This window comes from Grampus griseus (genome assembly GCF_964374135.1).
Source record: "Grampus griseus genome assembly, chromosome: 14".
Taxonomy (NCBI): Eukaryota; Metazoa; Chordata; class Mammalia; order Artiodactyla; family Delphinidae; genus Grampus; species Grampus griseus.
The window spans coordinates 6189718-6216923 of NC_139008.1; the positions used below are offsets into that span (position 1 = coordinate 6189718).

General features: G+C 47.0%; 2 protein-coding genes across 2 annotated transcripts in view; both read left to right on the forward strand.

The window, feature by feature from the left end:
- The window catches only part of TMEM225B (transmembrane protein 225B), a 28943-nt gene extending 19696 nt beyond the window's left edge, over positions 1 to 9247 (forward strand). The window contains exons 4-7 of the mRNA XM_082669993.1: positions 595 to 805; positions 1736 to 1882; positions 2655 to 2792; positions 8935 to 9247. Of these exons, the coding sequence (XP_082526119.1) occupies positions 595 to 805; positions 1736 to 1882; positions 2655 to 2792; positions 8935 to 9107 (669 nt within the window). The 3' untranslated portion in view covers positions 9108 to 9247. The remainder of the gene's footprint in view (positions 1 to 594; positions 806 to 1735; positions 1883 to 2654; positions 2793 to 8934) is intronic.
- A 7560-nt stretch (positions 9248 to 16807) lies between these two features.
- Positions 16808 to 27145, forward strand: ZSCAN25 (zinc finger and SCAN domain containing 25; the record flags this gene model as incomplete). The annotated part of the gene is made up of 6 exons (XM_082669858.1): positions 16808 to 16825; positions 18151 to 18567; positions 19715 to 19916; positions 20526 to 20617; positions 21963 to 22089; positions 26313 to 27145. Exons 2-6 carry the CDS (start codon positions 18181 to 18183, stop codon positions 27143 to 27145), a joined length of 1641 nt encoding a protein of 546 aa, XP_082525984.1. The 5' UTR covers positions 16808 to 16825; positions 18151 to 18180.
- Between the last annotated feature and the right edge of the window lie 61 nt (positions 27146 to 27206).

Here is a 27206-nt window from a genome sequence, read left to right on the forward strand (position 1 = left end):
GGTCTTGACCTCCAGGCCTAGAGGGTACCTAGGGCTTCAGGAGGGTCTGTGAAACTCTAAAACTATTTTTAAAACTTTCTGTGTGCATATTTTCTGCTCGTTTTTCAGCAGAGGGCTCCTCCAGGCCAGGGGGACCCCTGTCCGTCTATACCCCAGGTCCTGAGAAAAGGCCAGTCACTGAGCAAAGGCACTTCAGGCCCTGGTTTTAATCTCTGCCCTGGTCCTCATTCTGAAATCTCAAAAGGGACATAGTAGCTGACAGCTGACTGGAGAGGTTCTTCTGTGGCCAGTGGGTGGGTGTCAACAGAACTGAGAGGTTAGAACTTTAGAGCTGGGAGAGGTGGACATTTTACAGAGGTGGAAATTGAGGCTCAAAGAAAGGACCCCACACGCTCAAGATTGCCCAGTGAATTAGTGGAAGAAAATGTTTTATGCATTGTTTAGGCCTACTGAAGAGGTCTGTAAGGCTGTAAGTTTAATCAAGGCAAAGAAATCAACATTTCTTGAGCCTCACGTGTGCTAACATGTCCACGGGCATCATCTCCTTCACCCCGTGCTGCGTGAGGACCCCCCCTTCATTGTTCCCCTCCACAGGTGATGCTGACATTAGAGGACAAAGACATGAAGGGGTTCACCTGGGCCATAGCCCCTGCCTTGACCTCCCTGGGCTACCTGCTTATACTGCTGGTCTCCATCTTCCCCTTCTGGGTTCGTCTGGTGAATGAGGAGTCCCAGGAAGTGTTTTTCAGTGGCCTCTTTGAGAACTGCTTCCATATCAAGTGCTGGAAGCCACGACCCTTACCTGGTACAGGGGAAATGGAGGCGGGGATGGGGGCTTGGGAGACGGGACCAGCGTGGGCATTGGGGGGTGACGGAGGACTGGTGGGGGCAGCTAGGACAGAACTGAATTCGCCCCTGCCTTCTCCTCACTAGAGTCCATTAGCGCCCCCCCCCCCCCCCGCTAGTTGTGATGCCCACTGTTACCTCCTGGGTTTGCCAGACATCCCCTGTGGGGGCAGTACTGCCCTTGCTAGAGAACCACTGGTTTAATCCCAGGGTAGGTTCTAGGATATCTGGGTCTTCAACACCTTTGTCTCTTTGTCCCTCCCCCAGCCGCTCACCTCTGCACGCTCAGGGGGTCATACAGACTCACCTTAACAAGGTCTGAATCGTGCCAACAGTAGGAGAATGAATTCCCCTCGATCCTTGGTCTGTTTCACTACTGCTGTTAACGTGGATAATTAAATAGGCGTGTGAGGGGCTCCCTTGCAGAGTTCAGAATATCCTGCCCTCACAGAGTTCTGATTTTCCACCAGTGACTCTTCCAGTGTGGCCAGTGCGGATGCAGTTCTTCACATTCCACATGCCACAAATTTTATCACGACAGTTTCATTTTATGTTGTTTATTAAAGCCACCGTTTTCCCCAAACAATACATGGTTTTCCCCTACGCTTTGATACAACCAGATTCATGTAACAGTATTGTTAAGAATTGGTTAATAATTTCAGTGTCTGAAGTTGCCCATCTAACTTTTTTTTCATGTCATGGGGAACAAGATGGTGGGCCCAGGGCGTGCTTGGGGGCAAAGCAGTCGGGTCGGAGCCTTGGTCCCAGGCCACGCTTTGGGACCTGATGGCGACCCGGCTCCGGGGCCACCCCTGCCCGGGCTCTGCAGGGCTCTGCCCTCTGGGCCAGGGTGCCCGGCGCCAGCCCGCTCTCCCTCCCTCCCCTGCAGTTTACATCATCGTGGGCCGTGTTTTCCTGCTGTCCACTGTCGTCTTGTCTTTCCTCACCACCGTCGTCATGGTGTCCTTTGCATCTCGGCTCTTTCCGAGGACCCGGAAGCACAATCTCGTGTCAGCCTTCATCAGCTTCCTCACAGGTGGGGAGCAGCAGGCGGGCCCCAGCCTTGCGGGTGGGGGATCTGGGGAGACGGCAGGAGATGGGGGGTGGGTGGTCTCTGGAGAGGGGATTTTTTAGGGCCCCTCTCCTCCACTGCCCTCTCAATGAAGTAGCCCACCCCAACCCGCCCCCTCAGGGTTTGTGATTCCCCCGCTTTGGGGCTCATCCTAACTGCACTCCCAGCGGACACAGTCCTCACAGCCTTGGCTTGGTGTCATCTGTCTGGGGGTCTTTTCCCCATAATCTCTATCCCAGCAACTGTCATAGAATCTGGTACAGGGTTATAATAGAATTGAAATATAGATTATAAATGAAATACAAATGTTTCTTGGATGAATGAATGGAAGAGATCATCTCTGCCCTCTGGAACCTTTTGACTTTAAAAGGCTGACCAAGGCCCTACCCTGGGAGGCTCCCATCAGATGGAGGAGGTGGAACGCTCACAGTGGGAAAATCAGGTTGAGTTTCGTCCAAAGCGTCACACCCAGGGGGCCCCATCTGGAGTCAGCCAAGAGCACAGGCACAGAGGGTACCCGGGAAGGGGATTTCTGATCATGGGGCCCCTGGGAGGTGAGGCACACGGGCTTTGAGATGAGTTGGGAAGGAGGGCGAGACAGGCATGTGGGGTGGAGGTTATTGGCTCTGAAGGGGCAAGGGTACGGGCAGGAGCCACAGGTGTAGGAAGGCTAGAGTGGAGGAGTGGAGGTGGGAGCCACGGGAGGAGAGCAAGGCTGCCGCCCTGTGACCCACAGGGGCCTGTGCCTTCCTGGCCTTGTTGCTGCATGCCCTGGAGATCCGGAGTCTGCGGATGAAGCCCAGCCCCCCGCAGTTCTTCGTGCAGTGGCCTTACTACGTCCTGGGCTTTAGCATCCTTCTGTTCCTAGTGGCTGGTGAGTGTCCCAGGGCTGGTGCCCTCTCCCTGCCCTCTGTCTGGATTCAGGAGCTGTGGACGCTCTAGAGCTGTGCTGTTCAAAACCGTAGTCACTTGTGGCTATTTAATTAAAATGAAATCAAGTTAGAAATTGAGTTCCTCAGTCACGCCAGCCACATTTCACATGTTCAAAAACCACATTATTATGTGCCTAGTGGCTTCCACATTGGACGGTGCGGATGCAGAAGTTTCTACTGGACAGCACTGCTTTAGGGCCTCAGCCCTGTCCCCCACCCTCGTCCTCCCCATTCTTATGCTCCTTGACTTTAGAACCAAACTTGCACACTTTCATACTCTCCCTTACCACCATCCCGGTTCCTAAGGCTTTCTATTCCTGTCTCTTTATCTTGAAATCCGTGATCGTATTCCTCACTCAGTCGCTTTTTCTTTACCAACCGTCATCATCGAAATTCTTAATCCCATCTAATTTTGTCCCTACTCCTAATCTTCTTCCCACTATTTTAACCTGACCCATGATCAGAACCTATTTTAACTTGATTTTATTATACATTGAATATATAACAAAGAATGTTTATAGTATATCTGTAAGATACAAGTAATTGTAAATAAACTGTACACCCATATTTCCACCATATAGCTTGAGAACTAGCCACGTTTTGTCGAATCCATTTTTTATAAGTTACACCCTTATTTTATGTACCACTGAGAAAGAAAAATTGATACCATGTATAATTCTAAGGTGCTAGAGCTTGTAAGGTACATCCTCATTTCAGAGATTTTAAAATGTGAAAAAAAATGGGTTTGTCAAAATTAACGAAACATGTTAGAACATTAAGTATTCAATATCTTTGAAGTCTTCCCCCCTCTACCATGTGGCTGTTCCTGGTCACTTCCTCTTCTCTCCCCTCTGGATTCAATTCTTCAGAAATTTATGCCAATCATGTTTACTACACATATATATCCTTAAACAAGGTACTATTTAGTTTTGCATGCTTTAAAACTTAATATGAATATAATCAAACTGTGTTTTTCCTTCTGGAGTTTGCTATGTTTGATCAGCATAATCTTGAGATTCCTCCATGTTAATATGAGGAACTAAGCTTCATTCATTTTTACCACCTTGATTATTTAATTGTATAACTAAGCTTTCCTGTAGAAGCATGGCATTTCTCTATGGGAGAATTTTAAGTTTATGACTGAGTTTCTTTCATGATTATAGGACTATTCAGATATTTTATTTCTTCTTGAGTCAGTTTTGGTAATTTATATATTTCTCTAAGTTTATACATTTTCTCTAAGTTTTAAATTTTATTGACATAAAATTACTCAATGTTTTCTGTTTTAACTTTTAATTTGTGCTGCATCTGTAGTTATGTACTTTAAAAAAAATTTTTTTTGGCTGCATTGCATCTTCATTGCTGCGCGCGGGCTTTCTCTAGTTGTGGTGAGAGGGGGCTACTCTTCGTTGTGGTGCGTGGGCTTCTCATTGCGGTGGCTTCTCTTGTTGTGGAGCATGGGGTCTAGGTGCGCGAGCTTCAGTAGTTGCAGCACGGGGGCTTCAGTAGTTGGGGCTTGCAGACTTTAGTGCGCAGGCTCAGTAGTTGTGGCGCATGGGCTTAGTTGCTCGGTGGCATGTGGGATCCTCCCGGACCAGGGATTGAACCGTGTCCCCTGCATTGGCAGGTGGATTCTTAACCACTGCACCACCAGGGAAGTCGCTGTAGTTATGTACTTTTTTCACACCTAATTTTCTCTTTTTTCATTACTATGTTTGTTAGAGGTTTATCAGGGGTTTTTTTAGTGTTTTCAAAAAACCAACTTCTTAGCTTTCTTGAAAACAAACCTTGTTTCTTTTCTATTTAATTACTTTTTGCTTCTTATTTTGAACTTCCCTCCCTACTACTTTTTTGTGTATTTATTCTGCTGTTCCTTTTTCAGCTTCCTAAATCAGGATCTAAGCTCATTGATTATTTCTTCTTTTCTAAGTAGGCATTTAAAGCTTCAGCTGCCCTCTAAGAATTGCATCTTTATTTGCAGCTCTCATTTTGTTGTGTAATAGCTTTTGTTGTTGTTTGATTTCAGATATTTTCTTGTTCCCCTTATGATTTTTTCTTTGATCCGTGAATTATTTAAAAATATACTTTTAAATGTCTAAGCATAGAATTTTTATTGTATCTTGGTGATAATGATTTTAACTTAGTTTCAATTTGATGAGAGATCATGGTTTATATAGTCCTAATATTTTCAGATTTATTGACTTGCTTTATAGCCTAGTCTGAGGTCCATTTTCATGTCTCATGGTGAATGCAACCTTTTATCTATAAACATTACATCAAGCTTTTTTATTATCTTGTTTAAACCTTGATTTAAAATTGCTATATTTTACTAGTGGATTGAACTTTTTATCATCATGCTGTGATACTTTTTATTTCTTATAATGCTTTTTGTTGTAAAGTCTGTTTTATCTGATATTACTATAACTACCTCTACATTCTTTAGGTTATTATTTGCCTGTTACGTCTTTTACTTTAAACCTGTCTCTGTCTTCACGTTTTGGATGTCTCTTATAGATAGCTTATGATTGGATTTTTTTCATCTAGTCTTATTATAACCTTTGTCTTTTATCTGGAGCATTTAGTTGATTTACATTTGTTGTGACTACTGATATATTTGTAGTTTTTCGACCACCTTAGTTTGTGCTTTCAGTTTTTTCTGCTCCCCACCCTCTACCTCACTTGCTTTGCTTTGGGTTGATTGAATTTTATGTATATAATTCTCATTACATTTCCTCCCTCGTTAGTTTGGAAATTATACGGTCTGTTTTCATTTGTGTCATAGTTACTCTTGACATTTCAACATGCTTAGTTAATCAGCATATTTATTCTCTTCATAAATAATTCAAGGCCCCTCCCCCCCAACTTATATGGTATTTTGTCCAGTGTTTTGGTTTCTTCTGTTTTTTAAAAAAATTCTATACATTATTATTATTATTATTTTATGCATTTAATACTTGTTTAAATTTACCCACATATTTACCAATTTAGCTGCTCATCAAACCTCAGACCTTCTATCTAAGATCATTATCCTGAAGTACATCCTTTATAATGATTTTTTTATAACTTTTTAGTTTATATTGGAGTATAGTTGATTAACAATGTTGTGTTTCAGGTGTACAGCAAAGTGATTCATTTATACATGTATCTATTCTTTTTCAAATTCTTTTCCCATTTAGGTTGTTACATAATATTGAGCAGAGTTCCCTGTGCTATACAGTAGGTCCTTGTTGGTTATCTATTTTAGATATAGCAGTGTGTACCTGTCAATCCTAAACTCCCTAACTATCCCTCCCTCAACCCTTCCCTCCTGGTAACCATAAGTTTGTTCTCTAAGTCTGTGAGTCTGTTTCTGTTTTGTAAATAAGTTCATTTATATCATTTTTTTAATAATGATAATGACTCTACTTTTGACAATTAATGTATTTTATTTATTTATTTATTTATTTAGGGCTGTGTTGGGTCTTCGTTTCTGTGCGAGGGCTTTATCTAGTTGCAGCAAGCGGGGGCCACTCTTCATTGGGATGTGTGGCCCTCTCACTACCACGGCCTCTCTTGTTGAGGAGCACAGGCTCCAGACGCGCAGGCTCAGTAGTTGCGGCTCACGGGCCTAGTTGCTCCGCGGCATGTGGGATCTTCCCAGACCAGGGCTCGAACCCGTGTCCCCTGCATTAGCAAGCAGATTCTCAACCACTGTGCCACCAGGGAAGCCCTCATTTTTTTTTTTTGCCTTTTTTTTTTTTTTGGTACGCAGGCCTCTCACTGCTGTGGCCTCTCCCGTTGCGGAGCACAGGCTCCGGACGTGCAGGCTCAGCGGCCATGGCTCACGGGCCCAGGCGCTCCGTGGCATGTGGGATCATCCCGGACCGGGGCACGAACCCGTGTCCCCTGCATTGGCAGGCGGACCCCCAACCACTGCGCCACCAGGGAAGCCCATTTTTGCCTTTTTTAATGAGGGTCAGTTAGAGATACACTGTCTCATATTTTGTTTGTATGAAATTATCTTTCATTTTTGTTTATTAAAGTTAGTTTTGCTGAATATACATTTTGAAGTTAACAGTTATTCTCTCAGCATTCAAGATATTATTCTATTACTTTCCCACTTCTGTTCTTATTGTTGAGAAGTTGGCTCTCTTTAAAAATATCATTCTTTTTGAGGCAACTTTTTTTTCTCTGAGACTTTTTTTGGTATTTTGCAGGGTATGGATGTTTGTGTTATGATTTGATGTGTGAACTGAAGCTGAGGAGTGATATCTTTCAGCATTTGTAAAACATTTTTATCTCCTCCCCATTTTCTTTCCCTTTCTTTTTGTCCTTTGTGGAACTCCAGGAAGATTTCTGTTAGACCTTGTTACTCTATCCTGCATGTCTTAATTTCTCTTTCATATTTTCTGTCTTTGTCATTCTGGGCTGCATTGTGAATACCTTATATAGATGTATCTTCAAGTTTACCCATTCACTTTTTTAAAAAAGATTTATTTATTATTATCATTATTTTTTAAATGTATTTTTGGCTGCATTGGGCCTTAGTTGTGGCACGCGGGCTTCTCTCTAGTTGTGGCATGTGGGTTTTCTCTTCTCTAGTTGTGGTGCACAGGCTTCAGGGCGTGTGGGCTCTATAGTTGTAGTGCACCGGTTCCAGAGCCGTGGGCTCTGTGGTTTGCGGCACACGGGCTCTAGTTGAGGCACGCGAGCTCAGTAGTTGTGGCATGCAGGCTTGGTTGCCCCATGGCATGTGGGATCTTAGTTCCCTGAGCAGGGATCAAACCCACGTCCCCTGCATTGCAAGGTGGATTGTTTACCACTGGACCACCAGGGAAGTCTCTACCCATTCACTTTTTAGCTGTGTCTGGTCTATTTAACCTAGCCATTAAATTTTTATTTCAGTTAATCTATTTTATAACTAGAAGTTGTATTTTCCTGTATATCTTGTTACTTTTATGCTTTTTTCCTCATATTCAAAATATGTTCTCTGAATATATTTTTATTATACATGTTAAACATACTTATTTTATATTCTGTGTCTTATAAGTTTAACAACTGAATTATTTGCTGCTGTTTTTACAGCTGTTTCTATAGGCTCTTGCTGTGGTACCTTGTTTCTTGGTATGGTCTGTGGATTTTGACTGTGAACTCATTTTCCTTGGAAAATTTTTTTGTTGTCGTTGTTGGAAATTATTTGAGGCCTATATTTAAAGTGTTTCCTCAAAAAAGGATTTGCATTTGCTTCTGCCCGGTGCTTGGGTGCAGAACTACCAAAATACTTAGGTATTGTTAGTTTAGCTGCAGACCCACATAAGAGCTAGCCTGTGTTTGTGAAATCTCAGTCAATGCAGGTAACTTTGCAGTTCCAGTTTCATGTGGCCGACTCTTATTAGATTTCCCCACTGTGAGCAGGACCTGGGCTTTCCTTTTATTTTTTCCGTGTCCTGAAAGGCGAGCAGAATGGAAACTCAGGGTCACCTGGGTTGAGCGTGTGTCTCCAAGGCGAAGGCTAATTGTGTGGTTGCTTTAACCCTTCAGATTCCTGTTATCACTATGGTTTTGGCATCTAAGAATGTCTTACTCTGATGTCAGCTTGATGATGCATTTATAAATAATAGGTTTTCGAAGAAATATTTAGAATTTTTGTTGTGTTTAGTGGGAGAGTAGCTAGTCTGCTATAAAGCTGAAAATAGTTGTCTTTTATCTTTGTCTTAGCCATAATACAGCATTTATTATCCACTCAAGATATCTCTGTTTGTTCTTATGAACATTGATCCTCTTCTTCCTTTCTTTCACTTACTGAGGGTCTTGAGTGAGTTGGCCATGAAGAGGCCTGGGCTGTGTGTTTGACCTTCCTCTCTGAAACCTTGTTTTCTTACCTATTAATGGTTAGACAATTGCTAAGATGCCTTCCAGCACTGGCCACGGTTCCATGAGTTTATCCATCTATTTGTATGCCTTGTCCTTTTATTGGAGGGGAGAACTAGGAGGGCAGGTGCAGACCAGAGGGAGTCAGGTCAGAGGAGGGAGTTTCCGACCTCTAGGGCAGGCACTGAGCTTGACACTCTCTCTCACCTGACCCAAACTTTTGCTGTCACCCAGGTGCCATCTGCCTCGTTCAAGAAACAGCCTGCCTTAGCTGTCATTTGTTGCCCATTTCCCAGAGTACTGAGGAGACCCAAGAGATCTCGCACCTGGAAAACGTGGAGAGTTTGGGAGGAGAGCTGAGCTCCATACAGAGGGAGACGCTGCTGAAGGAGGAAACAGTTATCTAGACCAAGATAGTCTGTGCCCTGCCCTTCATCAAGCTGTGTGAGTGCACACGTGTCACTGTGTGTGGCTCCCCTGCCTCCACCAGTCTCTGCTACTTTTGATGAGGCTCTTGAGTGTCAAATCAACCCTCCACTTCCCCTACTCAAAGTGATTCTATCTTGCGTGTGTTTGAAATTTGTTAAAAGTTTTCTGAATTCTTCTGAGCTTTCTGAGTGATTTTTTTGGACAAGTGTTTTCAATAAAACGATGACTACTGTCTGTTAATCCATGCCTCAAAAAACAAACAGGGGACTTCCCTGGTGGTCCAGTGGTTAAGACTCTGAGCTTCCAGTGCAGGGGGCACAGGTTCGATCCCTGGTTGGGGAACTAAGATCCCACGTGCCACACAGCATGGCCAAAAAACAAACAAATGAACAAACAAAACACAACAAAACACCAGCCTGCAGCCTAGAGGGCAGGAAGGGAGGGAGGAATATTAGGAAATGATCAAGTGACATGAGTTTTGTAAAATAAAAACTGAACAGAGTATGACCACACCACTGTTCCAGCCATACTGATCTCCCAGTTGTGGCTTTCCATACTCATTCTGCTGGTTTAGGGTGGTCTGGCCCACCGTTACATATTTGAGAGTTTGTAGATTTTCTCTATGCCTACTTCTATATTGTTCCTATAGGGTTTTGTGAGGTGGAAAGTGAAAAGACTGGAACTAGGCTGTCATCATCTCCCTATAAGAAAGAAACTCCCAAGATACCTTTTGGAGAGAAATGTAGTAAAATACTAAAAACAATCTAACTAAAACACCTAGTGCCTTTTCTTCAGGTGTGTATGTCCAACATAGGTAAAATCGGAGTCCCTGAGGAAGAAAATGGAAATAAAGGAACAGAACAAGTATTTAAAACTAAAATTCAAGAAAACTTTACTGAAATAAAGTTCCTTTCTATTGAAAAGGAATCTATTGGAAGGAGTAACATCTGCTTAGGAAAACTGATATGAGATGATCAACCTCTTCCATGATGGGACAATGCTTTATTATTATTATTATTATTTACTGGAATAGACACTCTGGAACAAAGCATGGCCCCATTGTGGAAGGCCTAGAGCCTCTTCCTTCATGCACAAATACTGGCGTACTATGCAAAATTACTAGACATGAAGAAATGTGACCGACAAGAGAATAAACAACCAATAGAAGCAGATGACAGAATAATCCAAATATTGGATTTCGCAGATACACACTTTAAAATAACTATTATTAAGCTATTATTAATGTGTTAAAGAAATTTTAAAAAAGTGCAAAAATTTCAAAAAATGGAGAACACTCTACCGAAATGCCATTTCTCCCCGTGAGATTTGCAAGAATCAAAAGTTTGATGCAACATGTTGTGTTGGCTAACCTGTGGGGAAATAGGCACCATCATACATGGCAGATGGAAGTGCAAAATGAACAAACAAAACAGCCCTCCTGAGGGGAATCTGGCAATACCTACAAAACTGCAGAAACAGTAATGCTTTAACCCAAACCAAAGTCTCAATTTAAGGATTTATCCAACAGGTATACCTGCACACATCTTTAAGAATGACATAGGTGCAGGGTGATTAATTGCTGCAGCTTTTGCTGTAACAAATGATTAGGAGCAACTCAAATGCTCATCAACAGGGGACACTTTAAATAAATTATGTTACGTCCACACCAGCTTAAATAAAAAAAGAATGAGAAAGGTCTCTAAGTACTGATATGGAATATTTTCTAGGACATATTACATGATAAAAAGCAAGGTATCTAGTATATTTCCTTTCGTGTAAGAAAAGGGGAGAAGGTAGGGAAATATGTGAATATTAGTATTTGCAAATAAATAAACACTTGAAGACCGTATAATAAATGAATGAATCTTTAGAGATGGGGGTAGATTAAGAAATGGGGTGGAGGCTTCCCTGGTGGCACAGTGGTTGAGAATCCTCCTGCCAATGCAGGGGACACGGGTTCGAGCCCTGGTCCAGGAAGATCCACATGCCGTAGAGCAACTAAGCCCGTGTGCCGCAACTACTGAGCCAGCGCTCTAGAGCCTGCGAACCACAACTACTGAGCCCACGTGCTGCAACTACTGAAGCCCGTGCGCCTAGAGCCCGTGCTCTGCAACAAGAGAAGCCACTGTGGGCTTCCCTGGTGGCGCAGTGGTTGAGAGTCCGCCTGCCGATGCAGGGGACACAGGTTCGTGCCCCGGTCCGGGAAGATCCCACATACCGCGGAGCGACTGGGCCTGTGAGCCATGGCCGCTGAGCCTGCGCATCCGGAGCCTGTGATCCGCAATGGGAGAGGCCACAACAATGAGAGGCCCGCGTACCGCAAAAAAAATAAAAAAAGAAAGAAAAAAAGAGAAGTCACTGCAATGAGAAGCCCGCGCACCGCAACGAAGAGTAGCCCCCGCTCGCCGCAATTAGAGAAAGCCCGTGTACGCCAATGAAGACCCAAAACAGCCAAAAATAAATAAATAAATTTATATTTAAAAAAATGGGGTGGGTGGAGTGGGCAGAGGGAGGAGTAATAGTTCTGTGTGTAACTTCTTATATGAGTTTGGCTCTTGAATCATGCATATGTATTACCTATTCAAAAATTCATATTAAATCTTAAAGGGTAAGTTGGGTAATATAAGTCAAATATCCAACACTGTCCATACCAGCACTCTGAACTCCTATAACCTTCATTTCTATCGTTAATGCTAAAACAACGTTCACATCTGCCATTTCACTCTGTCCTGCTAAAGACAGGCCAGCTATGATTCTACCCATTTTCTTATTAAAGAACCAGAGAGGTGAAGCCCTCTGATGTTCAGTACAGGTTTTTAAAATTTTAAAGTAAACTCTGCTGCCTCTTAACCTGTTTCCTCTTTATGGTCATGACAACAACTCCCGGCTTTCTGTATTTCACCATGTAACCTCATCTCTTCTGTCTCTTGTCAGATAATTTTCTTCCTCTCTCCCTCTGCATCTGTCCCTTTCTCCTTCCATTCCTCCCTTTTTCCCTTCTTCTTTCTTGCCCCGCCCCCATGCTCTCAATTAATTCAGTACCATGTTCTTTGCCAAAAAAAAAAAAAAAAAAAAGCCTTCATTTGCTCATCTTCCTGAAATCTGCCTTCTTTCTGACAATGCCATTTCCCTAGCAATCCTTAGTTCTAGTCTGGTCTCTCAGGGCCAGGAGCATGAGGTCAGAATTTATCTGGTTTCTTTTGCAGTTTTCAGGGTAACATTCTTAATTTTTCTCCAACAATCTCTTCTTTAAACCATGGGAAATTACGGTCAGTGATATAGAAAATCTCTTCCAGATGCAAAAGCACAACATAAAACTGCAGTAATTAAAACAGTTTGGCAGGTCCTGACACAGGATACAGATAGATTACAGAACAGAATAAGAGTACTAATATAAAGTCTACTTTATAGAGGAATATAATATTTGATAAAATTAACCTTTTAAATCAGGAAGGATTATTATTATTATTATTTTTGCGGTACGCGGGCCTCTCACTGTTGTGGCCTCTCCCGTTGCGGAGCACAGGCTCCGGACGCACAGGCTCAGTGGCCATGGCTCACGGGCCTAGCCGCTCCGTGGCATGTGGGATCTTCCTGGACCGGGGCACGAACCCGTGTCCCCTGCATCGGCAGGCGGACTCTCAACCACTGTGCCACCAGGGAAGCCCAGGAAGGGTTATTGATCCTTCAATAAATGGTTGAGGAAAACTTGCTAGCCATTTGGAAAAAAAAAAAAAAGGCTGGCTGGATTTTCTTTTTTCTTTTTTTCCTTTGATCAGAATGCATTTCCGACAGAGCTCAGATTTAACCTAACAATAAATGTCTTAGAAGTGCGTACAGGGGATTTAAAAAATCATCTTGGAGGATGGAAGGCACAAAATGGAGAAGATTTAAAGAAAAAGGAAGGATTAATTTGAATATGTAAAACGTATAATATTTTGCAGTGCACAGAGTTCCATTAAGAAAGACAAAAGGCAAATAGGAAAATATTTGCAAAACATTTGAAAAAGGGCCATTTTCCTTAATTTTCAAAAAACTCATATATCAGTAAGAAAGAGATAAACAAACCCAACAGAAACAGAGGAAAGGGTAAAAACAGCCAATTTGCAGAAAAGGAAATACAAGTAGCTAATGAAGGTAGGAAAAACGACTTCACTTATAATTAAGAAGTCAAAACAAAAATGTGGGCATCACTGATTTCACTCATCAGATTGGCAAAGATGAAAATGTTTGATGACATCCAGCGTTCATGAGATTGTGGGAGAATGAACGCTATCCCCCACTGTTTGTGAGAGTGGAAATTGGTGCAGACTCTTTGCAGGATAATTTGGCAGTAGCTGACAAAATTTAAAATGCACGTGACTTTTAGATCCCGTAATTCCATTTATGGGAACTCATCCTTTAGATTTATTTGCCAAAAAGTGCACAAGGAATTCTGTATGACGATGTTCATCCAGGTTTCTGGTAAATCCGAATGCTGGAAACCGCCTAAATGTCCACTGATAAGCTTTATAAATCATGGGGAACACAGAACATACAGTGGAATACTGTAGAGCTGGTAAAGAGTGGGGTAGATCAGTATGTGTAGATGTGGAAAGATATGTTGTTTACTGAATAAAAGCAAAGAGCAGAACAGAATATAGTATGATTCTGTTTATGGAAAACAAACAGGATAATGCGTTTTATGCTTAGTTTGCCTATAACATTTCCGAAAAAATTCCTGAAACCTGCTTCATGGCCTCATCCTAACCTCTGATTCCTCAGGTCTCCATGTTTTTCTTGTTGGTTTCGGTCCCTCCCCCACTCAGCTTGGACACCATGGTCACTCAGTACAGCCTTCTCCCACTAGAGCCCTCATTCCCCCCACGCCCTTGGCATTCTTTCATAATCATCCTTATGACCAATCCTAATATTGGATTAATCCAGCTGTTTTCTTAGCCCCCAGACTGCATAGACAATTGTGTGGATTGATTCTGTCACTTATTTTGTTTTGTTTTCAATATCAGTCGTTCAGTGTTGCTTGACAATCTTTTCATTCATTCTATGATTTTTTTCCTACTACATCATTCCTCACAACAGATATTCTAATCTTCACTCCATTATTTAGGCTCCAACCTACCATTGTCCCCTGCACTCTCAGCAGGTAACATCACTGAGAAAAGAGGTTAAGAATGAGCTCCTTAAACACTTCTCTAGAATAATTTTAAAATAATCTATTTCAGGGGTAAGCAAACTACAGCCCTTGTGTCAAATCCAGCCCTGGCTGTGAGCTAAGAATGGTTTTTACAGTTTTAAAGGATTGTAAAAATGAAGAGCAGGCGACACACTATGTGTTCTGTCTAGGTTAGTTACCATCTGGCCCTTCATAGAAAAATTTGCTGAGCCCTAACCTAGACCATAAGCCATCTTTGATTCTTTTCTTCCCCGTTCAGAGGAACCCCTTTCTCTTCTCCAAGGCTGACCTGGAAACCTGTGATCTGATCCAACCTCTCTTTGCCTCTTCCAGAATGCCTTCTTCCTTGTGTCTTCTCCATGGCAAGCTGAACGATGGTTTTTGAAGTCGCTAGGTATAGTTCAGTTTTCCAAGACAGACTAAGTCCATCAGGCTGTTTCTCTTGGTCCTCGATGACAAGGTTCAGCCTTGTCCCTCTTGGATGTGAGGGCATATTAGCAAATGAGGAGGCTAGCCAACAATATTTCCAAGATGGGTTGATAACGAAATTTGTAATATAAAAGGATGGGAGACCCTGTGAGCAGGGCTGGACTTTGCCCTGGCATGTGGTATAAGGAATGGACCCAACGTTACCTTATTCCAGATGACCAACCAGTTGTCTGCTTTCTAAAAGTCCACTCTTATTGATATGAGATGTAGCCTTTGTCATTTACTAAATGATTCCACCTTCTCTCTCATCCTCCAGATCCAATCAATCCCTAAACTTTGCCAATTTTACTTTCCCAATATATTTGATATCCAAACTCTCCTTGCGATCTCTAGTCTCACGAATTCCCCAGTCCTGTCTCTCATCCTTTCTCTCGGGGACTGCATTATTTATCTTCGTTTAACCCACAGTCAGTCTTCTCATCTCCCCACCTCCCTCGCCTCTTGCTCAGTCTCTCTTGCAGGTTTCTCTGTAGTATCTTTCTAAAATCGGTCCCTTCCCGCCTTCAAATCTTTCCGCGGCTTCCCATTGCCTCCAGGTTACCTAGCTAAGCCGCCTGCTCTAGCGGCTCTGAGGGCGCGGGAAAGCCACCAGTCCCCACCATTTGCTGGGCTCGTCGTGCTCCCTCCGCTGGGGGCACCTGACCTCACTATTGGGTCCATCCATCAAATCTGTGCTCAGGCGTAGGTTCCTCCAGGAAGGCTTCCCTGACTAGCGCCTACGCCCCCCAACACTACCCAGGGTGGAGGGCCCTTATGTGAACCCACAATACTCGGTGCTACCCTCCATCACCCTCCGCCCCTAACCCTCGCAAAAAGCGCCGGAGGCTGCAATAAACACTTGTCGACCGACGGGTCTCTAAAGTCTTTGAGGGAGGCGCGGTACCCGGCGGTGCGTCCGGAGGGTCCTTCCCACCGGGGGAACGCAGGTGCAAAGGCATGGAGGCGCAAAGGGGCCTGGCGACTGCGAGCCTCCAGGGGAGTAGGTAGGCGGGGTAGGAGCCCCTGGTGGTCCAGCGCGCGCTCCCGAACGGTCCCCGGGGACGAGCGACCATCGAGACGCACCGGCCTCCGAGAGTCCTAGAGGGGAAACGGAAGGGGCCCTTCCTTGACGCACCTGTCTGACAGCGTCCGTCGCCCACTTCCGATCCGCCGCGGGCCTGGGCGAGCCCGGCACAGGTGCGGGGCTGCGGGGCGGAGGTGGCCGGGGATCCGGGGCCGGGCTGAGGGCCTGCTGCGGGCCTCGGCAGCTGCGAGGCTGTCGCCGCGGGCGGCGCGTCTCCCCGGAGCTGACTCCCGCGGCACCGAGTCTTTGCGGGTCGGGACCCGGGGGGCCGCACCGCGCTGGGCTCAGGTAGGAGCCAGGCTGATCCCGCCCGGCCAGGGTTGCCTTAACGGAGGGGTGTCCACGACCCTGATCTCTTGAACCAAAGCGGAACACTGTGAAGAGTGAGAGTGGTCGTTCTAGAACCAGACGCTCATTTAAAGAAACCATGGGAAGCCTGTTTGTCGAGTGCTAGGGGTAAAAGATGAGTGAGGACCTTTCCTGACTAAAGGGAATCTGGCAGACGGAGGGAGACACAGGGGTAAACATTCGTACTATAATGCGGTAAATGCAACCATGAACAAATGCAATAGCTAGAAAGCCAGGAAAGAGAAATCTCAATTGATGCAGCAGAGAAGATGAATAGACTGAAAATGTAAATAGATTTAAGATAGGTAGGTAGGTAGGTAGATACCTAGGTAGATAGGTAGATACAGAAACTTCCAATAGAATGTTAAGCAGACACTTGGAGTATTAAATGAGAGTATGTGCTCACATGCTTTCTGAATGGTAAAGCCTACACAAGTTAGAAATCTTTTGATCAATTAAAGTAATGATATATATATATTGTTCTGTTGTTTTCTTTAGGCTGAGTACACCGTCACATCCTAGCCACCAGCATGTCTATTGGTTTTACCTCCCAGCTGTCTTAACTTTGTCTGCTTCTCTGTCACCACATTGATCTAAGTCTCTTATCTCCTGCTTGGACCACGGTAAGCGCAGTTTCCCTTCTTGACCCTTCTTATCTATTCTCTATTGACACTTCCCAGGCAGAGTGACCTTTGAAGAACATGTATCTCCCCACTAAAATAAGGAATAAGAGTAAAGCCCATAATTCTTAGTGTGTGCCCAGGCCCTCGGTAATGTGGTTTCCACCTGCCTCTGAGCTCTTTCCCTCCCTCACCCTGCTGAAGCCACACTGCACTGGGGCGTGTTCTCAGACTGCAGAGTAATTTCTAGCCCTAAGGCTTTTGCCTGGAATGCTCTTTCAATCATTGGCTCATCTCATTCATTCGTTGGGTCTTAGCCTAAGCATTATTTATTCAGAAAAGCCTTCTCCAAGTCTCCAAATTTTTTTTTTTTTTTTTTGCGGTACGCAGGCCTCTCACTGCTGTGGCCTCTCGTGTTGCGGAGCACAGGCTCCGGACGCGCAGGCTCAGCGGCCATGGCTCACGGGCCCAGCCGCTCCGCGGCATGAGGGATCTTGCCGGACTGGGGCACGAACCCGTGTCCCCTGCATCAGCAGGTGGACTCTCAACCACTGCGCCACCAGGGAAGCCCAAGGTTTTTTTTTTTTTTTTTTTTAAATATTTATTTATTTGGCTGCGCAGGGTCTTAGCTGTGGCACGCGGGATCTTGGTTGCCATGTGGGGGATCTTTAGTTGTGGCACATGGGATCTAGTTCCCCGACCAGGGATCAAAACCAGGCCCCCTGCACTGGGAGCGAGGAGCCTCGGACACTGGACCACCAGGGAAGTCCCCACATCTCCAAGTTGATTGTCCCCATTAACACCCTCCTTACTTCGTTTTTAGAACTTATCCCCATTTATAATTTAAATTTATTTGTTTCATTTTTTTTGGCCAAGCGTATGGGGCTTGCGGGGATCTTAGTTTCCCCCACCAGGTACTGAACCTGTTCCCTCGGCAGTGAAAGTGCGGAATCCTAACCACTGGACCGCCAGGGAATTCCCTAATTTTTTTTTTTTTTCCTGTCTGCTGTACCAGTATGTGAGTTTCATAGGGCAAGCACCTTGTCTATCTTGTTCTCTGTTGTATTTCTGGTTTCTGTGGGTCAGGCATAGATACATGTCAAATGTATATTTAGTGTTGGAAGAGTGGACCCTGGTGACTAACCTAGTTATAACCCATCTTATATTTTTCTATGATTGTAGTGTTGTCTCTCTCTTGAGATTTTAAGCTATTTGTGGGTATAAGCTAAGTCCTAATTTCATTGATGTAGAGAACAGAACTGGGATGACCTGACCTTCCATGTGTCTTATTTATGCTGTTCTCATTGTCTGTCTGGTCTTCCCAACAGACCCTCAGTCTTCTGGGAGGGAGTGTGAAGATGCTTAAAGAGTGTCCAGGGATGGCAGAAGATCGTCAGCAGCAAATGGGTGTCCCTGTGGTAAAACTGGAGAAAGAGTTGCCGTGGGGCAGGGCGAGGGAAGGCCCCAGCCCGGAGACTTTTCGCCTGAGGTTTCGGCAGTTCCGCTACCAGGAGGCGGCTGGTCCCCAGGAGGCCCTCAGGGAGCTCCAGGAGCTCTGTCGCCAGTGGCTGCGCCCCGAGCTGCACACCAAGGAGCAGATCCTGGAGCTGCTAGTGCTGGAGCAGTTCCTGACCATCCTGCCCCGGGAGTTCTACGCCTGGATTCGGGAGCACAGCCCGGAGAGCGGCAAAGCCCTTGTGGCCGTGGTGGAGGGCTTCACGGAGGGAGCCCTGGAGGCCAAGGCGGTGGGTGAGAAGGGGAATCTGGGTCTCGTTCTGTTGGTGCGGGAAGCGAGAGGTTTGAGGAAGCAGTGGGAGTGGATGAGGCGCAGAATCTCCCTCCTCTGTTCCCCGACCATCTGGGGTACATTTTGGAGGGCAGAGGAGTTTTCATCAAGGAAAGCCATTCCCAGGGAAGACGCAGGGCCGGTGGAAGGGCTGTCAGCTCCTTTTTTGGTCATCAGGGCAGAGGCCTGGCCATATTTCCCTTGTGAGCCTCGGGTCCAAAGAAGGCAGTTGTGATCTATTTCAAGGGCCCTGGTAGACTCATTCCTCTTTGGGCAGAGATGCATGTGGTGATGCAGGGAATTCTGGAATTCCACTTGGTGAGTATTCTTCCTGAGAAGCATTGTCTGGAACAGTGCCGTTTCCACGTCTGGGACGTTGGCTGAGACGGCTCATGTAGTGAGTGACTTTGCATCTCAGATGCTCCCTTGGGACTCTGGCCATGTGTCTGTCCCTCTCTGGTAGTTTTCCGATTGCCGTCTGGGAAAGAGAGGGCAGGACTGAACGTTACTGTCTTGCTTGCAGGTAACAATCTGTCTTCATTTTGTTCTCCCTTTTCCCACCGCAGTCGCCCCTGACTTCCTGTATAGTCCTAAGAGAGTTGTTTTGTTTTTTTACTCCCTACCAAGGAGCTTAAAAGTGGACCAGGAAAGGCCTGTTCTTGTGAGTTCTGGTTTTCCTTGCTATTTCTAGAGCAGTTTTTTTCCTCACTGATTCACTGCACAGTCTAGGCTTTGTATTTTTTACTTTCAGCATCTGTAATTGGGGAATCTTTTCTCTAATAGTGAGTGTTTTGGGCTAAAGTTCTCACTGGAATAATAATAACATCTCTCTGTGATACTGTTCATGGTGGAATTTGATCAGTATTGACATGGGCAGAAGGGACCCTTGTAAAATGGCATGGATGCATAGAAGTTGCTCAGCGCCTGATAAAGACAGTTTAGCCTCCTTTTCACCTTCTCACTCATGTCTTGGGGAAGAGCTGAGCCGGCTTGTCCTTTGTCTCCCCTGCAGCTGCAGTGGGTCTCTTTTTTAGGTTTTAATTCAACTCCTTTCATAACAGCCTTATGCAGGCCTCATTCTAATAGGTGTTGGGGCCTGTTCTTAGGTTCCGTGCCGTGTGCAGGGAGAGCAGGAGGAGACAGCACTTTGCAGAGGTCCTTGGGAGCCAAGTGTCCACCTGGGGCCCGTGGAGGTCAAGCCCGAGTGGGGGCTGCCCCATGGGGAAGGAATTCAAGGCCTCGACCAAGGCGCTGAGGAGCAGCTCAACCAGGATCCTGGAGAGGGGACGCAGGCCTTCCAGGAGCAGGGTAAGCTGCAAGCAGTGAGGAAGAAAGGGCACAGAGAAGGGTGCTTTGTGCCCTGCCCTCTCCTCTTTCCTTTACAAACCCTGCAGTTGATAAACTAAGTTACCTGTAGCGTGCAGTTCTGGGTTTTCCTGGCTACTTCCTGGACTTCAGTAGGAAACAGATGAAGTGAAATTGTTTTCTATAGCTCGATCTCCTGATTTCTGCGGGGGATATCTGGTATCACGCTCTTATCATTTCTTCTCCTTTCCCTCACATCCCTTCTAGAAACTGCCAGGAAGTATGTAGCTGACATGTAGGGATATTTTTTTTAAGTGGGCAGATAAACTGAATCCCTAAAAGTGACATGTGACTTATTGTGTTGCTGAATCTCAAGGGGGGTTATTGCTGTAGCGTGACTTGGGAGCGTGAACAGCCCTGAAGGGCAGCGCATATTGGGTCGGGCCCTTTTTCCTAGCTGAGAACAGGGTTAGAACAGGGTAGGGTACACCCACACCTACCTGTCTGGAGTCTCCTTATGGTTCCTGGGGTTCTGTGTCAGGCACTAGACGCCTGTGGACGAGCTGCTGCAGGACAGCGCTAATCCTGCTCCTGGTTTGTTTCCCTGCTCAGCTCTGCCAGTTCTTCCGGCTGGTCCTGGCCTCCCTGCAGTGAGCACCAGAGACCAGGAGATGGCAGTGGGGTTCCTTACAGCTGGATCCCAGGTGAGCTGTGACTGCTCTTCAGGGATCGTGATGTCGCTTTGAATGAGGCTCACCTTCCCCAAGATTTCTCCTCACAGCAGAGCACCGTCCACAGAGTTGAATTATTCTACCTTTCTTGTTCTGATAGATGTGACAGCTTCGTTTTCTCCACTACATCCTCAGTTATTAATTTGAATTGAGCCTTATGCCAGCGGTCCCCAACCTTTTTGGCACCAGGGACTGGTTTCGTGGAGGACAAGTTTTCCACGGATGGCTGTGGGGGGATGGTTCAGGCAGTAATTCGAGCGATGGGGAGCGATGGGGGCGGCAGAGGAAGCTTCACTCGCTCACCGCTCACCTCCTGCTGTGCGGCCCGGTTCCTAACAGGCCGCGGTCCGGTACCGGTCTGGGGGTTGGGGACCCCTGCCTTAGGGTCGAGGCATGAGGCTCAGTTCACTCATTTGGATTACTCTTTGTTTTTTTTTTTTTCTTTTTTTCCTCCATCGACTCAGTATTACTCTTGTAATTGTGAGGAGGAAGACATTAGTGGTGGAAATCCCAGAGGCGTGATCTAGGGTGTGGTGGATGGCCAGGAGGTCAGTAGCCCTTTGTGGAGGCGCTTTATGGATACTTCTGCTGCTGCTCTTCCTCTGGACCCCATCCTCCCCCCACGTCAGCAGGAGGGAAGCGACTCGGGTGGGCGCTCCCAGGAGCCCTGAGCCGAGTGGTCTCTCTGGCCCCTCCTATGGGAATTCCCAGAAGTGACTCAAGTTTGAGCTCACTAAAGTCGTATTTGGGCAAGGGTTGATGCCTGTGCTGTTTGCTGTTTCTGTTTTCCAAGCATATTGTTTAGAGGAGATGAAGAAAGGACATCCAAGTTTTTGAATTTGGTCAGAGCCTCTCCTTCTACCACAGTAGTTCTTCACGGTGTCATGACGATGACACATTGATTTCAACACAACGTTGTTTTTGAGGCAGGGCCAGCCCGAGTTTTTACTTATCTCTGAGGGACAGTCAGTTCTGGTTGAGGGGCTAAACAGCAGCCCCCAGTCTCCATCAAACATGAGGATCGAGTGGAGGTGATTGAACGGTGGAAGTTAGAGGCCGCAGTTGTTGGGTACCAGCCAAGTGGCTGCAGCAGAGGCTCAAAAATACAGTGGCTCAGACAAGTCCATCGTTCTCTGCCATTAAACTGTCGAGAGGGAGGCCCTTCTGGCCCCACTCGGAACCATCTAGGGACCCACATTCCTTCTGTCTTCCTGCTCTGTTCTCCCCTGGAATGTCGTCCCCTGTGTCTCTCTGCTTTTCCACTGCTCCTGCCTCGGGATTATTTCTTTATCCATAGCCATCTCCTGTGCTGTTTCAGGGGTTGGGCCCATTTAAAGACATGGCCCTGGCTTTCCCCGAGGAGGAGTGGAGGCACGTGACCCCAGCCCAGATAGACTGCCTTGGGGAGTACGTGGAGCCCCAGGACTGCGGGGTCTCACCTCCAGGTAAGACTGTTTCCATCCCGGAGGTAAGAAACTGAGGAGTTGTGAAAGCTATAGGTCAGGGTTGTTGTCCTTGCCCCAGATTTCAGAACCTGATGCTACTGATAAAGGAAGGGAATATCATGGCAGATGAGTAAATGGGTCTGTGGAAAGCGCGTGGACCAAGGCACATAGGAGCTGGCGAGGTGCTTTCCTGGGTCAGGAGAGGAGCAGACAAGGAGCAAGAAAACACCAGGTAGTTATTCTGGCTGAAATGAGACAGGTCGGTCGTTAGGATGCCCTGAACGAACTCCTACTGTGTCTGTAGTTGAAGGGGACTGAGGGCTTGAGAGCAAGAGAAAAGCAGCGAAAGGGGGATCCTCTGATCTCTTTCACCAGCCTGTGTTTATGGAGCGCTCCCTTGTGTGCAGGCCCCACATTAGCAGTTCTGTGTTGGGGCAGGACTGACGTTCATGAAACCTCGGAGCCCACAGTGTGTGGGTGCAGGAGGGCACGGGGCTGCAGTGGGATCTCAGCAGTGGATGGGGCTGGTGTGGGCTGGTGTTGCAGAGCAAGCAGGGCCCTGGCCGGGCGTCTCAGGTGGCAGCCGGGTTTTACCTGGGGTCAGAGCTGGGAGGAAAGGTGCTTGTGGGGGAGAAGCAGCAAGAGAAGGTAGGAGGGAAGGGTGAGCCTGGGAAGTGCACACCGAGGGCCCACCAGGGACAGCCGGTGAACACTGCGGAGGGCTAGGGACGAGGGGTGACAGCCCCGCGGCTTGGATGGGGTGGGCGGTGGGGAGAGGGGAACCATGGCTGCGAAGGGCCCCCTCCTTTGTTCCCTCTGATTCTCTCCTTCCTCCTCTCATCACTTCTTTGTAAGTCATGTGCTGACCACTCACCTGTACTGACGTCTCCTGGTCTTTTTTCATCTTAAAACATGTTAAAACATGTTTCATCTTAAAACATGCAAAAGTGTCGTACAGTCGACCCATTAACAACAGAGGTTTGATCTGTGTGGGTCCACTTACACGTGGGTTTTTTTCAATGAATATGTACTACAGTCCCGCATGATCTGTTGGTTGAATCTGCGGATGAGGAAGCTTGGATACGGAGGGCCGACTGTAAAGTTAAATGTGGATTTTTGACTAGCGGTCATCACAGAGTAGTGTCAGTGGCAGTATACTGGGAGGCCTGGGTCCAGTACAAGGCTGTCACCCATGATGAAGCGATGTGCGATTTCTGTGATGGCAGAGGACGTGGAACCCCTCCGAGGTAAATGCAGAGCGCAGGAGCCGTGCGTGTGCACCCATGGAGGTGCCGGCATCCTAGCGCCTTCATCCTGGCGCTGCGGACGGGCCTCTGCCAAGGCCGCCACTGTGTTCCCAGCAAATTTTTACACCCTCCTGGCCATTCTGACTGTTCTAGAGACGCTGGCTTTATGCTTGTCCTCTTATCCGCTCACTGGTTCAAAACAACCCACGTACTTCCCTAACGTTTACGCTGAGACTGGGTGAGCCGGAGGTCTGCTTCCCAAGCATAGCATCCTCTAGCCGTCTCAACCTTGAGTCTTCCTGAGAGTTCTTCCCATGTGATTGCCGCTCTTGCATTGACAACTGTCTAGGATTGGGCCTGAGAAAATAAACATAAATTCCATGATACATAATATCTAGCTCGTACTCACATTTCCCCACGTCCAGTTAGGTTCATGCATTGCATTTAATTTTAATTTTGCTGTACATAACACCTCAAACCTGGAAACTACCCAGATGAATATCAGGCAGATTAATAAGGACAGTGTCATATACTCTTACGGTATAACATCGTACACTGATGAGAGAGAATGTAGTGCAACTACAGCTACACCACGATGTAGGTGAATCACACAGGCGTAATATTGAGCAGAAGAAGCAGACACAATGTGTGAATCAAATATGTAAAGCCTGGGAACTTTATCACCATACTTTATGGTGATAAAAGCCTGGATAACACATTACCCTGGGGACAGGATGGTGTCACCAGTCTCCGGAGGGGAGGGGACGGGAGGGGCTTCTGGTGATGTTGTTTCTTAAAGTGGCTGCTATTTAATGGTCATCTTCATTATGAAAATTCTTTCAGCTCTTTATGTTTTGCACACTTACTTTTGTGAAAGGTGCAAAATAAAAGAATACATCAGAAGTGAGAGCTGTGTCCTTCATATTTTATCACATCACGAGGCATGAAATGTTCTTTTTCCCTTTATCTTTTTTTTTAAAAATTAATTTATTTTTGGCTGCGCTGGGTCTTCATTGCTGGGCGTGGGCTTTCTCTAGTTGCGGCGAGCGGGAGCTACTCTTTGTTGTGGTGTGAGGGCTTCTCATTGCGGTGGCTTCTCTTGTTGTGGAGTATGGGCTCTAGGTGTGTGGGCTTCAGTAGTTGTGGCTCGTGTGCTCTAGAGTGCAGGCTCAGTAGTTGTGGTGCACAGACTTAGTTGCTCCGCAGCATGTGGGATCTTCCCAGAGCAGGGCTCGAACCCATGTCCCCTGCATTGGCAGGCGGATTCTTTTTTTTTAAGAAATTTATTTACTATTTTTGGCTGTATTGGGTCTTTGTTGCTGAGCATGGGCTTTCTCTAGTTGCGGAGAGAGGGGGCTACTCTTAGTTGTGGTGCGCAGGCTTCTCATTGCGGTGGCCTCTCTTGTTGCAGAGCACAGGCTCTAGGCGCGCGGGCTCAGTAGTTGTGGCACATGGGCTCAGTAGTTGTGGCTCACGGGCTCCAGAGCACAGGCTCAGCAGTTGTGGCGCATGGGCTTAGTTGCTCCGCGGCATGTGGGATCTTCCTGGACCAGGGGTTGAACCCATGTCCCCTGCATTGGCAGGCGGATTCTTAACCACTGCGCCACCAGGGAAGTCCCCTGGCAGGACGATTCTTAACCACTGTGCCACCAGGGAAGTCCCTCCCTTTACCTTTTGATGGGCTTGCCTGAAACGACTCTTTTCCGTTTAAGCATCACCTGTCATTTCCCTCTTCTTTTCTTTTTGGTTTCTTTGCTCCCTAGTACCTCTTTTCTCTCTTCTCCTTCCCTTCCTCTTGATCTTCTGTAAACAACTATTAAGTTAGAGAGGGTATAAGAGGGATCACAGGAAGGACTTGTAGAAGGGCGTTTCAGTCCTAATAAATACGCCGATGTAGAGGTAGTCTGGTACAGACTGGGTTCATTCACTTATCCGGCAGTCATGAAGCGTCTCCCCTGAGTCAGTCCCTGTGCCAGGGTCCCAGAGACCCAGGTTAATAAAACAGGGTGAGGTGGAGGGCACAGTGCGAGCAGGGATAGTGAGCTGAGGGAGGATGTGCAGTGCCGGGAGCTCCCCGTTGCTGGAACAGGTCTGTGATCCTGGGGAAGCTGAACATCTCAGATGACCGTAGAATAGCACATGCAACAAGGTCAGTCGTAAGTAAATGTGGAATAAACGGTGCTAATTGAGTATATGTGTTGATGAGACCCAGGATGGGGCAGTAATCTGGGCAAGTTCCTTAGAGGAAACCATTGAGTTAGATTTTGAAGGAAAGCAAAGTCTGACTTAGTAGGAAGTTAAGAGGGAGGGCATTAGAATTTAGCAGACTGTTCTGTAAAAGGGCATGGAGATTGTCTGAGCTTGGGCTACTGTAACAAAATACCAGAGAATGGGCGGCTTAGACAACAGACATTTATATCTCACAGTTCTGGAAGCTGGGAAGTCCAGGATCCAGTTGCTGGCATATTTGTTGTCTGGTGAGGGCCTCTCTTCCTGGTTCATGGGTGGCCACCTTCTTGCCTTGTCATCACGTGGCTGAGGGAGAGAGACATCTTGTGTCTCTTCCTTTTTTTATAAGGACCTTAATCCCATCATGAAGGATCATGCTCACATGACCTCTGTGTGTGCAGAGAGCCAGCTCTGGCTTCTCTTCTTAGAGGACATAATCCCATCCTGGGGGCTCCACCCTCATGCCCTCAGCTAATTAGTGCCCAGAGGCCTCACCTCCTAATAGCACCTGGGGGCTTAGAGCTTCAACCTGTGAATTTAGGAGGGAACACAAACAGTCTGTAACAGATGGAAAGAAGTAAAGGAATGCCTGGTTTTAGAGTCAGAGAAAGTCAAATGTACTGAGGTTGTTGGTTAAAGGAAAAAAGAAGGAATTCTTAGTGGGACACCCTTAGAAGCCAGGTTCTAACATGGAAGTTTACCTTCAGATCTGTTTCAGTATCGGTCTGTATCTCCCTTATCCTGTAGGCCTGGGGAGCAAGGAAAAGGAGGCGAAGACCCAGCCGGCAGACCCCAAGGGGCCGCTTGCTCGGGGGCCGGCAGAGAGGTTTGGGGAAGCCTCTCTCCAGGTCCCGGAGCTCGGAAGAACCTGTGAGCAGGAGGCCGGGAGCTCGGTGGGGAACGCGCCTGGGCCGCCCCCTCCCCAGCGCGGCATTGCCCCCCTGCCTGATGACCTCAAGACCCACAGCTCCTTCTGGAAGCCTTTCCAGTGCCCCGAGTGCGGAAAAGGCTTCAGTCGGAGCTCAAATCTGGTCAGACACCAGCGGACCCACGAAGAAGACAAGTCCTATGGCTGCGGGGAGTGTGGGAAAGGCTTCGCGCTGCGTGAGTACCTCCTGAAGCACCAGCGGACCCACCTGGGCAGGCGGCCGTACGCGTGTGGCGAGTGCTGGAAGACCTTCAGCCAGCGGCACCACCTGGAGGTCCACCAGAGGAGCCACACGGGCGAGAAGCCCTTCCAGTGCGGGGACTGCTGGAAGAGCTTCAGCCGCCGGCAGCACCTGCAGGTGCACCGGCGGACGCACACCGGGGAGAAGCCCTACACCTGCGAGTGCGGCAAGCGCTTCAGCAGGAATGCCAACCTGGCCGTGCACCGGCGGGCCCACACTGGGGAGAAGCCCTACGGCTGCCAGGTGTGTGGGAAGCGGTTCAGCAAGGGGGAGCGGCTGGTCAGGCACCAGAGGATCCACACTGGGGAGAAGCCCTATTGCTGCCCTGCCTGTGGCCGGAGCTTCAACCAGCGGTCCATCCTCAACCGGCACCAGAAGACGCAGCATCGCCAGGAGACCCCAGGGCAGTGAGGGCGCCCGGCCGAAATGCCCGTCTTTTGCTCACAGAAGGTGCCGGAGAAGGTGGGGCCTT